The sequence below is a fragment of the Carlito syrichta genome, unplaced genomic scaffold, assembly GCF_000164805.1.
Source record: "Carlito syrichta isolate Samal-C Ts95f unplaced genomic scaffold, Tarsius_syrichta-2.0.1 Scaffold113598, whole genome shotgun sequence".
Lineage (NCBI taxonomy): Eukaryota > Metazoa > Chordata > Mammalia > Primates > Tarsiidae > Carlito > Carlito syrichta.
Window position 1 is genome coordinate 93,053 of NW_007057694.1, and position 14,158 is coordinate 107,210.

The 14,158-nt window shown below is 39.2% G+C and overlaps 1 protein-coding gene across 1 annotated transcript in view; it reads right to left on the minus strand.

The window, feature by feature from the left end:
* Window positions 1-1,235: 1,235 nt before the first annotated feature.
* Window positions 1,236-14,158, minus strand: part of ATP6V1D (ATPase H+ transporting V1 subunit D) — an 18,926-nt gene continuing 6,003 nt past the window's right edge. Inside the window, exons 3-9 of the mRNA XM_008071904.1 lie at window positions 9,773-9,852; window positions 7,826-7,893; window positions 7,418-7,462; window positions 6,318-6,421; window positions 4,936-5,002; window positions 3,088-3,166; window positions 1,236-2,156 (exon numbers count right to left, since the gene is read on the minus strand). Of these exons, the coding sequence (XP_008070095.1) occupies window positions 2,015-2,156; window positions 3,088-3,166; window positions 4,936-5,002; window positions 6,318-6,421; window positions 7,418-7,462; window positions 7,826-7,893; window positions 9,773-9,852 (585 nt within the window). The 3' untranslated portion in view covers window positions 1,236-2,014. The remainder of the gene's footprint in view (window positions 2,157-3,087; window positions 3,167-4,935; window positions 5,003-6,317; window positions 6,422-7,417; window positions 7,463-7,825; window positions 7,894-9,772; window positions 9,853-14,158) is intronic.

Consider the following 14,158-nt stretch of genomic DNA (forward strand, 5'->3'; position numbering starts at 1 on the left):
CATGTTGGCACAGATGTAGGCAGGTTCTGTTTTCTTAATTATTAAAACAAAGTTTATTAAAGGTGGACAACTTTAGGATGTGAACCTGAAGGTTTTCTGGGGAAAGAGGTATGTAATTAATACTCAGGCAAATTGACCTTTTCTGCAGTTGGGATTTGAGGATACTGAGGACAGCGTGTGAGTTGATGGCAAATATATAATACACTCTTTTTCCATTCTTCATTTCTCCCCTTTTTTCTGCTCTGTATCTCCCAAAGGATATAAATCATGTACCAACAAGTTTCACACATGCACACACCTGGTCTGTCTCCTTCCCCTGTGGATCAGATCACTCCAGCTGCACACATCAAATGATCTGTCCACTATTTTCTCTTGATTTTTTTTTTAACAAATTTTAAACTATAAAGTTGTCTTTTAGTATTTTAACCAAGGCCAGTAAATTCCAGAGCTTTACAAAACCACAGGAGAAATCTAGGGTCCTCTGCCTTACTGCTTTAAGGTGAACGCTAAATTTACCTAAGTGAAAAACCACTAAAGCAATCTGGCTCCCTATTCCCACCTTCAAACTAATTTAAAACCAAGGCTCTGAAATCAAGATACATTTGACTTGCATTCCACCTGTGTGATTTGACCTATTAAAGCCTCAATATTCTCACCTGCAAAATGGAGACGGTATAATTTACATATCATTAGGGTATTGGGAAGATTAGATGGTAAACAGCTCAATGTTACCGATTTTTAAAATACTTGGGAACTCAGTTGTTGGTTTTCCCGTCATTCTTGAATTTACTCTGCACCTGAGATTTTATTCTGTGAGCAGCAACTGGATTTCCTAAAAACAGCTTTTCCAGAGCAGGCCCTCTGACTTAAAGGTAAAAAGCTAGGGTGTAAAAACTTTGAAGGTAGACTGCTTGGATTTAAATCCTGGATTCACCACTTTCTGGCTATTAACCTTGGACCAATTACTCAAGCTCCTCATGCCTAAATTTTTCCTCTGTGAAATAGGGGGTTAAGACAATATGTATGTTTTATAGTTACCATATCACTCCAAAATGGGAATTAGTCTTTTTCGGTTTTGTTTGGTTTTTTGGAGTTGGAGTCTCACTCTGTCGCCCAGGCTGGAGTGCAGTGGCACGCTCACACCTACACCAGCGTCGACCTGCTTGGCTCCGGCAATCCTTCCACCTCAGCGTTCCAAGTAGCCGGAAATACGAGCACACATTATCACACCCAGCTAAGTTTTTTATTTTTATTGTAGAGATGAGGTCTCGCGATTAGGAAAGAAGGAAGTATTATGAAGCCCTCTTAACTCATTGGCAATCATTTAGCAGTACCCCAAAATGGAAGTTTCAAAGTTTTAGTAAAACTGATATATGAAGGGGTAAAGGCCCCTACTTCCTACATGTCTGCAGAGAAAGCTCTGTGGATGGCAATACTGTGTGCTGATCTGAGCATAAGAACACGGCATTCTTAGCAGTAAATAAATTAAAAAATAATAACTTATTTTTAAATCATTTTACTATGTATATACCATAGTCACATTGAAGTTGGCTGAACTCCCCTGACAGACAAGACACAGACCTGTCATGCAAGGAAAAATAAGGTTTCCATCAAGCCTGAGAAGTACCATGGTGACAATAGCGCCAAGGTTTGCGAACAGGTACAAATGAAGGCTGCTCCACAGAAGTTGGCCTGAGACCACTAATGATTCCTAAGGGGATATCCTAATACACTTGGTAAGCAGATCACATGTAACAGACGTAGATGGAGTAAGGTAACACTTCTGCAGAGTAAATTCTGTAAGTTCCTGGGCAGGCCTTACAAATCTCATCTGTGATAAATGGTTGCTGAATTGTGAATCTGCCAAAGTAATCCCATAAATAGACATCCAGGTAAATTTTACAAACAGTGAAATTCTCAGGCCAAAAATAAATAGCCACACAAATCAAACCTATACACTGTGAAGTAAAATGGAACCAGTATTAGGGTTTCTGAAAGAACCAGAACAGGAAGATTATTCAAACAGAAGGTCCTCATCCTTCTCTTCAGCCAGAAGATTAGCAGGCTCCATCACCTCTCCAGCTGCTCGCCTTTGTTCCAAGTCCTTCTCAGATTTTTCCTTGAGAATCTTTTTCTTCTCCTGTATTTTCTTTAACCTGTAAAATAAAGGAGGGAATTTTTTGAACACTGTTCAGTATTAAGTAAATTTGATTTCCTCTATCTTTGCAATAAACACCTTTAGAATAAAATTTGAGACTTCTATTAATTTCAATTTCAGAAATTATTGACAAACTATTTTTAAACAAACAATATATGATTTTATGCTAATAACTGATTTCAGACACGCCTAACTCAGGTTAAATATATTTTGAAATCCATTCCCTAATGGGAAAGATTTTAAACATTCAGGCACTCATTAAAATTTTCGAGCACCCCAGCCCTGAACACCACTGAAGGGCAGAAACTAAATAATCTTTGATAATTAAGATCATAAGTCATCATTAAATGCTAAGTCAAGGTCTAAGACTGCCATGTCTTCCCTAAATACTCCTGCCTTCACCTACCTCCCACTTCTCTGAACTGGGTATACCGACCCCAAAACACCACCAATTTAGTATCTATTCCTCTTGATTCTAAATATTCATAGCCAATTCAAGGACATGCATCATTTTCCTCCAAGTACTGTGCTAATTCTCTCATGGTACAATTTAAACTATTTGGTAATGCCTTCAAGTTCATTTTACCTTCTCCTGAACATAGTCAACATGAAATACATATTTGTTGATTAACAGATTACTTCTAGTTTCTCCCCTCAGTTTTTATGTAGGAGACACCCAATCTAAATTATCATTTCATTTTAAAGAATTATCAAGTTTTATTAGTCTCTGAAAGGCCTAAGGTTTTGGAATTCCATCTTATAGATATATGCATAACTTGACAGATTTGTCTCTACAACCTTTGGTAATATTTCTTATTTACCAGAATAAAATATAACCTGTGCTAATCCATAAACCAACTAGTAACTCAGCAAATCAACCCTCTGAAATATGAAATGACAACAAACAATAACTGCCAATTTCAGCAAACCTGTAGAACTCTTCTCTCTCTCTCTCATCCAGCTCCGTGATGATATAGGCAAGGGTACGTTCAATCCGGGGAATGATGACTAGAATTTAAAAAATAAGTACACTGAGAACTTCAAACCCCTTTTATCAAATTACCAGTGCTCATTTGTGTTCATTTGTGTAATAGCTATTCTTTCTTTTTTTTTTTTTTTCAGTTGGAGTCTCACTGTTGTCAGGCTCTGTATTGCAGGGACATGCTCATGGCCACTGCAGCCTTGACCTCCTGGGCTAAGGCAATCCTTCTGCCTTAGCCTTCCAAGTAGCTGGAACCACAGACATGCATTACCACACCCAGCTAATTTTTTTTATTTATTGTAGAGACAAGGTCTCACCATGTTGCTCAGGCTGGTCTCCAACCCCTGAGCTCAGGCAATCCTCCCGTCTCCACCTCCCAAAGTACTCGGATTACAGGCATGAGCTACTGCACCCAGCCCTATTTTTTCTAATTGTAAAATTAATGTACACTTAATGTGGAGAACTTGAAAAATAAAAACACACACAAAAAAATTAAAATGGAGTATAACCCAACCACACAAAAGCAACTACTGTAAATATGGTGTGTGCTCTTTTTTCTCTGCACAGATAACATCTTGGACCACAGTGGACACACAACACTGAATATGCTGATCGTATATGCATATATAACATGGAACAACAGATGTTATTTTAAACATAGTAGCAATCAGCTGCTAAAAAAATCGAGCAGAGAGTGCAATAAATTGAGTTTCTGTCAGTCACTGGGCTCTACTTTATAGAGAAATTGCCTATTCTGATTCTAGAGTATGAACTCCATGAGGGTGAGAACTATTAACCTTACCCATTTTGTTTTGCTTAAAGTTTCATGTACAAGGCCTGGAACTAGCAATCAAGAAATGTGTTTGGTTTTTTTTTTGAGTTGGAGTCTCACTCTGTCACCCAGACTGGAATGCAGTGGCCACTCCCGGCCATCACAGTCTCGACCTGCTGGGCTCCGGCGATCCTTCTGCTTCAGCCTTCCGAGTAGCCGGAATTACAGGCATGCACTACCACGCCCAGCTGATTTTTTGATTTATTGTAGAGATGAGGTCTCGCCGCCCAGGTGTGTCTCAAACCTGTGGGCTCAGGCAATCCACTCACCTCAGCCTCCCAAAGGCGCGGGATTACAGGCTGAGCCACCGAGCCCGGCTAAGAAATGTGTTTTTTAGTTAAAAAAGAAATGAGATACCTTCCTGTATAATACTAATATTTAGCCCCAAGCAAAGGAATTCCTTTGTTTAAAATTTTGCTCTTCTACTACCTAAAATTGAGGAAATATTTCTTTAATAAAACTGAGCCTCTTGAGCAAAAAGTACTATCAACACTAAGCAGTCATATTTTTTAAATAATGATATAAAAGAGATAGAAAATAAGTGCATCAAATGGGAAATTTTTTATTTTTAGAAATCAAGGAGAATGACCTAAAGGAGAGGGATTTGAAGTTAAATATTTAGTATTCAAAAAGATGTATCACTCAACCATTAGGAAGAAAGAAAACACCATAGCTCTTGAAAAATACTGTTTCTACACTTTACTAACTGCAAGAATAACTAGAAATGAACAGAACATTACCTACTTTGTAACTACCATTTCCCCTGTAACTCCCCCAAATCATATACTTCTGTCTATACATTTCATAACACTCTCGTACTAGGACACACTTCTCTGCGCTGTCAGCAGGGATAGTGTATTACCACCTTCAATCTAGCAGTTCCTGAGTCCTAGCAGCTGCATGACGAGGGGGGAGGGGTGGACAAATATCTGAACATAGCACCCCACAGCAGCTCATACTCACCATGTTCAATGGCATTTACACGCCTGTTGGTTATCTTAATAGCTTCATCCAAAGTAACAAAGGAAGTCTAAACAAAAGGACAAATTAATAATGTAAGCACACAGTCTTCCTAATCATGACCTGATCACTTGACTCCACTCAGACTGTACTTGTAGAAAACATTTGGGAAGCAAGACAAAAACAAAATTCTTAGGCTGGGCGTGGTAGCTCACAACTTTGGGAGGTCAAGGCAGGAGGATCACTTGAGCCCAGGAGTTTGAGACCAGCCTGAGCAACATAGGGAGACCTCATCTCTACAAAACACAAAAAATTAGCTGGGTGTGGTGACATGTGCCTGTAGTCCCAGGTACTCGGGAGGCGGAGGCAGAAGGACTGCCTGAGCTCAGGAGGTCAAGGTTGTGGTAAGCTATGATCATGCCACTGCACTCCAGCCTGAGTGACAAGTGAGACCGTGACTCAAAACAAATTCTTGTGACATTTCCACAGAGCTAACACTATTTCCATGCTATTGATAACCCTACAGGCCACATTTGGTAAGCTTCCAAACTAACCCACCTAGGGATGGTCTTAGGACTCATGGCTTACATCCTATCCCTGATTTCCTCCAACTGTTGACGTACTGACCAATCCATAACTTACTGATATTGAAAAGGACACTGATTTGTTTCTGAGGCATTAAGTTTTACTGACTATCTTGCATGTAGAACACATTAGCCTGTATGTTATAATCTGTAGCCAATGACTGTAACCTCTGTATTGCACCCTCCAATGAAAAGGACAACTTGGATAGGAAGAGTCCTCTTTCCTTCTAAGAGTCCCATAAAAACCTTCCAACTTGTAGAAGACTCTGGAACACACCCAGCTTTGGTGGTGTGTCTTCCCAAGTTGATCCTCACATTTGACTTTGAATAAACCCTTACCAAATTATTTCTGCCTCAATAGCCTTAGTTTTGGTCGACACTACTATAATTTGTTTACTCAGACTCGCCCAAATAAAGACAAAAAAAATGACAAGCACTAATAGCCTAGATATATACTAACTGGCCACAAAGGACAAAAAGATGGCCTTCATGCACAAACCATGATATATTTGCATTTAAATCTAGTATAAACTGTAGGTGTTCTCACCTAGCAAAGAGTGAAACTATACCATTGTACAAATGGTACAAAATGTATATTGTATTAATAATAAAAAGCGGGGACAATAGTGCGAAAGCCACCATTTCAGAAATCAAAATATGAGGCTAGTTTCACATAGGATCATGGAAACAGCTGAAAGCACAAAGCACAGTATGCTCTCATTCAAGACCCTGTCTTTATAAGGTCTCTCCTCTCCTCTGTTGGAAATCAAACTGGAGTGCTCTAGCTCTCCTGCTACTTACCTGCAGTGAAGCCAGTTCCACCAGTAGTTCCACTGCTTTGGCATAATTCCTCTTTAACTTAGCCAACTGTTCTCCACCTCTGGCTAAACCCGTCAGTTCATAGCCTGAAAGAACCAGTCAGATGACATTTAGAATGAGAGTAAATAATCTTCCCATAAAATTCCCATAGAAAAGGTAATTCCAAATAATGCCAAACATAGAAAGACAAATTCACTAAGCCCTTTGAAATGCAAACATGAAGTGCCCATTTCACTCTCCAAATACCATAGGCGTGTCTGCTAAATAGTTTTCCACAAGGATACTCTTCTAAACATAAACATAGGAGAAGCTTTTAACCAACCTCCCCTTCACCAGCCAGTGGCCACCACTTCCCTTTGAAAATCATACTGCCTGATGCCCTCAGTACTGTGATACTCTCTGTTAAGAGGTAACTCTCCAATACTCTACTTCATATGAGTACCTAATATTCTATATATAATTTAATTAAATATTACATGAAGCAATGAAATATAAGTGCCAAAAGAAAGAATATTGTTGTTTCTCTGAAAAAAAGTTAATTACTTACTTTGGAAAGATACAAGACGCAATAAATATGTGTTACTGGCAAAAAAATTCTGTCCAGGAATGGAATGAGTGAGACAATTACAAAAAATCAGGCATGGCCTATGAAATGAGTCGGCATTCATATTACATTATAGTGTCTAAGATCTTATTCTATGTTAAAGAAACCTAAACTGGAAATTTCAGGCAATGCATTATGGGTGTAGTGTAGGCAGAAAGAAAGCTCAGAAGTCTAATCAGTGGATTCACACTCAAAGAAAAGGCCTTATATTTTTTAAATGGCAAATGACTGTACAATGATATATTTCTAGGTTGGAATAAAATATTGTAAGACATATACAAAGTTTATGACTTCCTACCATAAAACCTTTTGATTAACCAATCAACTATTGTCCTGACAGTGTCAGATAAGAGGGCTTCTAATATTGAAACTTCTAAACTCTAAAGTCTACCAAGCACCATTCTCCAGAACAAAGTTCATTTGAAGAGGAAACAGGAGATCCCAGGGACACACACTAGTATCAAAGTTTCACACTTACTGTCAGTTCCTTCATGGTAGTGTTCAAATACTGGCAAAGTAACACCTGTGAAACACAAACATGTATATGGACTCACAAACATGACTCTGAAGTACTGTTTCTTAATCACTGTTTCATCTGTTTCTTTTTCATCAAATACTCAAAAGTCAAGGGATTAAGTCTGGAATTGTCATTGACTTCAATTAATGAATTTAGGAGCCTGCCTTTTTAAGTGTCTATTTCTGTTAAAAAGCCAAGTTATCCTGAGTAATAAGACCCTGGTTGTTAATAGTTTTAACATGTAAAGCCAATCAACTTGTTCTAAGTAAAGAGAAAAACTGGGACATTAAGATCTTGCTGTATAAACAGGTTAATCTTAAAATGTCACCTCTTTTCTCCACAAAGAGTTCCAAAAGGTTGAAAAGTTACCTGCTACATTATCTTTCTTTGCTCGAATCTTCACTTGAGCTTTATTTACGTTTTGGATAACTGTGGTGCTGCAGAAAAAGGAAAAGCCTTTAATTAGTTGTGTTTTTTAGAAATAAACCTAAGGACCCCTTGGATAGTTTCAACATTAAATGAGACCAAGAATAAGATAACTGTCATTATTCCAGAAAAGGAGCAAAATCACTACTGTCAGAGAAGGGTCTCAGAGAGCAGAGGATGAATGATATTCAAAATATTTGCAGTAAAAAAACATGAAAACAGAATGATGTTAAAGTGTGTGGATTGCCTGTTTTCAGACAGACATGTGGTCCACGGACATAAATTCAGGGATTCTTATTCTGTTTGTGTAATATGGAGGAAACTTTCCTTCTTCTAGCTTTGTTCTTCAGTTGGCAAAGCTAGCATTCAATTCCTCTACCCTGGAAGCTATCTAACTTCCATCTGGCTTCGTCTGATTCCACAACTGTTATCATGAAGTTAAGTGCTTTCCTCATCGCCACCCTAAATACACTTACATACCACTTACACACTACTGATTTCCCCCCTCTGCTAGAAAATTCAATGCAAGCTGTTATCTTACCAGCATTGGCACAAAATAGTCTACCACTTCCAAGGGCCTTATTAAGGCCTGCTACTGTGAAAATTCATGGATAATATGAACTAAGAACAGAGGCATCATATCACTGGGAAAAGACAACTAACATAAAAAACCCTGAAAACAACTTACACCTCCTACCCTAATTAGCCAAATGACTTCAGAAAGGCATTTAATTTAAGCTGAGAATATTGTTGGACATGGTGGCTCATGCCTGTAATCATAGCAAGTTGGGAGGCCAAGGCAAGAGGACTGCCTAAGCCCAGAAGTTTGAGACCAGCCTAGGCAATATGGCAAGACCTCATCTCTACAATAAATCAAAACACTAGCCAGGCATGCTGGCAAGTGCTGTACTTCCAGCTACTTGAAAGGCTGAGGAGGAAAGTTCACCTGAGCCCAGCAGGTTGAGGCTGTGGTGGCTGTGCCACTATACTCCAGCCTGGGTGACAGAGTGAGATTCCAATTCAAAAATAAACAAACAAATAAGCAGAGAATATTAATGTTTGCCTTATAGGATTATTGGGAGAATCGTATAACATATGTAAATTGATATAACCAGTTTGCAAAGCATTTTATATGCTTTTTAAAGCATTTATTGACATAACAAAAGCTATAAAGTCTATGCCTTTTAAATAACCAATTCAGCCAGGTGCAGTGACTCATGCCTGTAATCCCAGCACTTTGGGAGGCAGAGGCAAGAGGACTGACTGAGCCCAAGGGTTAAGACCAGTCTGGGCAACTTGGTGAGACTTCGTCTCTACAATAAACCAAAAAATTAGCCAGGCATGGTGGCACATGCCTATAGTTCCAAATACTTGAGGCAGAAGGATCGCATGAGCCCAGCAGGTCAAAGTTGTGGTGGCCAGGAGCATGTCACTGCACTCCAGCCTGGGTGACAGAGTGAGACTCCAATTAAATTCTCAAAAAGTTATTCTAAGGAAATAATTCAGTAGAAACAAAAATACATATGCATGAAGATGTTCGCTATGCTGTCCCTAATATTCCAAAAACCTAAGAATCAACCCAAAGGTCCAGCATTAAGAGGAAAAAATACATCTTGAGAAAGATCATATAACCATGTGAAAACAAGGCAGAATGTCAATGATACAATGTTCAATGAAAGTGGACTATAAAACATTAAGTATCTTGTGCCTGCAACTATGTTAAAAAAAATGCATGTAGAGTTAAGGTGATGAAGTTATAAATGTTCTTCCTTATAATTACGATATCATTTGCTTTAATGATTACAAATTTCTAAATTAAAATAGTTTTAAATGAAATTATGAACCTGAAAGCAATTTATTTTTTCAAAACACCCCATTAAGTCTTCTTACCTGAAGTCCCCTGCTGTGAACTTGGCCTCAGCTAGTGAAAAGGCAGCTTCTCTCATCACTTCACCCATCAGCATTTTAGTCTAGAAAAGCATAAAGCAATAGTAGATTCAACCAAGTTTTGTACAAGAAAAAAATCCTATCGTAATTAAATTCCTTTACCAGCCAACAGTATTTGACACTATGTGTGCATGTAAATATTGGTTTACCATGATAAATAAAAATTGGCAATTCTGAACAGTTTTAGTTATGGTCAATAATATTGCAAAGCTATAAGCTGTCTAATTAAAACAGAATAAATGCATTAAGAAACAGAAAATAGCTGGGCACAGTGGCTCACGTCTATAATCCCAGCACGTTGGGAGGTAGAGGAGAAAGGATTGCCTGAGCCCAAGGGTTTGAAATCAGCCTGGACAACTGGTGAGACCATATCTCTACCATAAATTTTAAAATTAGCCAGGTGTGGTAGTTCTAGCTATTTGGAAGGCTCAGAAGGATTGCCTGAGCCCAGCAGATCAAGGCTAGGGTGGCTGTGAGCGTGCCACTGCACCACTCCAGCCTGGGTGACAGAGAGAGACTTTGGTTCAAAAAAAGAAAGAAAATAAAGAAACAGAAAATAAAATATTTTCTGAAAGATCTCTTATTTGTGAATGGGTACATACCAATTTATTAAATTTAATCTCTTAAATTCACTGCAGATGCAGTCAAAACTTTAATGGCTTACTGATTCTAAAGCACATCTGGAATATTTAATGCTTGAAAATATTCAATACTTTTTTTGAAAGAAGAAAAACTGGGTCAGGTGGGTAGGAAGTTGGTTTGCTGGGTACTAAAAATGTACAGCTACAATAAGTAGGCTGGGGGCAGTGGCTCACACCTATAATCCCAGCACTTTGGGAGGCAGAGGCAAGAAGACTGCCTGAGCTCAGGGGTTCGAGACCAGCCTAGACAACTTGGCGAAACCTTGTCTCTACAATAAATAAAAAAAATTAGCCGGGCGTGGTGGCACATGCCTGTGGTTCCAACTACTTGGAAGGCTCAGGCGGAAGGATTGCCTGAGTCCAGCAGGTCGAAGCTGCAGTGGCTGTGAGCGTGTCACTGCACTCTAGCCTTAGCAACAGAGTGAGACTCCAACTTAAATAAATAAATAAATAAAAATAAAATAAAATAAAAATGTACAGCTACAATAAGGAAATACATCTAGTATGAGACACATAAGTCAATGAAACAGACTAGAGGATCTAGAAACAACCCCAGATGTGTATGGGAATTTAGCACAGTAAAGAGACCATTTAACCATCTATCCATTTACAAAATAATACTACCTACTACTTCACATCATACCAAAAAAAAAAAAAAAAAATCTAGACATATTAAAGTAAAAAAAAAAAAAACTATAACAAAACAAATGTAGTAGAATATTTTCCTGATACTTTTAGGCCTTTTCTAAGACTTACATGTAACTTAGAAGCTGTATAAAGAAAACATGGGCCTGGATACCATGTGCCTCATGCCTGTAATCCCAGTAATTTGGGAGGCTGAGGTGGGAGAATCACTTAAGATCAGGAGTTTGAGACCAGCCTGGGTAACATACAAGACCTCATCTCAACAAAAAGTTAAATAAATTAGGTGGGCATGGTGATACACGCCTGTAGTCCTAGTTACTCAGGAGGCTAAAGCAGGAGGATCTCTTGGAGCTCAGGTGTTCAAAGATGCAGTGAGCTATGATCAAGCCACTATACTCCAGTATGGGTAACAGAGTAAGATCTTGTCTCCAGGGAAGGAGGAAAAGAGGAAGGGAGGTGGGCAAAAAAGGAAAAGACCAACAGACCTGATCAAAGAAAAATTAAGATAAGCCGGGCTCAATGGTTCAGCCTGTAATCCCACGCCTTGGGAGGCTGAGGTGAGTGGATTGCCTGAGCCCGCGGGTTCGAGACCTGCCTGGGCAACTTGGTGAGACCTCATCTCTACAATAAATCAAAAACTTAACCGGGTGTGGTAGCATGCGCCTGTAGATCCAGCTACTTGGAAGGCTGAGGCGGAAGGATCGCCAGAGCCCAGCGGCTCGAGGCTGCAGTGGCCAGGAGTGGCCATTGCACTCCAGCCTGGGTGACAGAGTGAGACTCTGACTCAAAAAAAAAAAAAAGAAAAAGAAAAATTAAGATTTTTTTTTAAGTTAAAAGCTAAGAAAAAATATGCAGAAAAAAATTTTAACTTTGTACACATTAACCAGAATATATATAGTAATTCTACAAAAAAAGTAGATGAAATTTACCAAGAAAATCAAACTACCAGTAAACATGAAAAGCTCCTCAACCTCACAAATAATCAAAAGTAGTGCAAATTAAAATAAGATACCAATTTTAACTAATAGATAGGCAACAAAAAAATGTTAATACCTAGTTAAAAATAGTTTAAGAAAATAGGCCCTCTCACACACCATTTAGTAGGAATATAAGTTAGTATAACAAACCAGAGGACAACTTGGCAGCTATCATAAATTTAAAGGAATATATCCCAGGATCAAGATTCTAAGATCCTTTTCTAGAGAAATGCTAGCTAACATACATACACATAAGGATTTAAGAGTTCCCCCTCCAAATTTTAGTTTAATAAAACTAGATGTTGATCAATGTAGATATTATAAAGAATGAGACAGGTTTTTAAGTATAGATAGTCCCTGACTTACTATGATTCCACATACAGTTTTTTGACTTTATGCTGGCGCAAAAACACACATTTAACTTACAGTATTTTCAAATTACCATGGATTTATCAGAACACCAACCCCATCGTAAGTGAAGGACCACCTGTACTGAGGTAGAAAGATGTTCATGTTCTACCATGAGGGCTGGGAAGAGGGGGAGGGAGAGGAGAATGGCAGAAAACATTACAGAATTGTATATACCTATATAGCAATTGCATGTTCATTATTAACAACATCCATGTGTATACACAATACTCATGGTATGTGGTTTGTGAAAAACAATATTTTTGCACATGCCTTCAAAAAATCTTTTTTTTTTTTTTTTTTTTGAGTCTGAGTCTCACTCCATTGCTCAGGTGGCACACTCATGGCCACCACAGCCTCGATCTGCTGGGTTCAGGTGATCCTTCTGCGCCCGGCTCAAAAACTTTTTTTTTTTTTTTGAGTTGGAGTCTCACTATGTCGCCCAGACTGGAGTGCAGTGCCCGGCCACCGCAGCCTCGACCTGCTGGGCTCTGGTGATCCTTCCGCCTCAGCCTTCCAAGTAGCTGGAACTACAGGCGCGCGCTACCACGCCCAGCTAATTTTTTAATTTATTGTAGAGATGAGGTCTCGCCAAGTTGCCCAGGCAGATCTCGAACCCTTGGGCTCAGGCAATCCACTCACCTCGCCTCTCAAAGGCACGGGATTACAGGCTGAGCCACCGAGCCCGGCTCAAAAACTTTTTTTAAGAAGACTGAAAGGCCATAAGCCAAACTGTCAAGAACGACCTCTGGGAATAAGAGAAGTACCACAGGGGGTAAGAGAAGATATGGGAGAACTTTTACTTTTTTATATACTTCCGTGTTCATACATCATTTATCCAAGAAGCAATGTATTAATAAAACCTACAGTGTCCCAGCACTATTCTGTCTTTTCAGCACTACATTTCCAGTGCCCAGAGTTCCTGCTGTCTCAGGACTTACATTCTCTAGTTGGGGGAAATAATCAAACAAAAAACAATCATGCAGTCATATATGCTGTGATAAAAATAAGGAGAAGTGACAAGTAAGGACAGTGCTCATTTCAGATTGGGTGATCTGGTGGCCTCTGAAGAGACTTGAATGGCCAAAAGAGAGCCAGTCATAAGCTCTGGGGGAAAAGCATTTCAGGTAGAACTAACTGGGCTGGGTACAGTGGCTCATGCCTATAATCCCAGCACTTGGGAGGAGGCCACAGCGGGAGGATTGCTTGAGCCCAGGAGTCTGAGACCAGTCTAGGCATCATAGCAAGACTCTGTCTTTATTTTTTTTAATTAAATTAGAAAGAAACAGCTAATGAAAAGCCTCTGGAGGAAGACATTAGGAAGAATGCTCCAAATGAGTTCAGAGAGGAAGGCAGGGGCCAGATCAGATCAATGGGCTTTACAAGCAAGATTAAGGAGTATGGATTTTATTTAATTTTTAATTTTTTATTTTTTTTGAGTTGGAGTCATACTCCGTCGCCTAGGCTGGAGTGCGGTAGCACACTAATAGTCACCCCAGTGTTGACCAACAGGGCACTGGCGATCCTTCTGCCTCAGCCTTCCAAGTAGCCAGAAGTGTGTGTTACCACACCTGGCTAATTTTTTTTTTTAATTGTAAAGACGAGGTCTCACCATGTTGCCCAGGCTGGTCTTGAACCTGCGGGCTCAGGCAATCCTC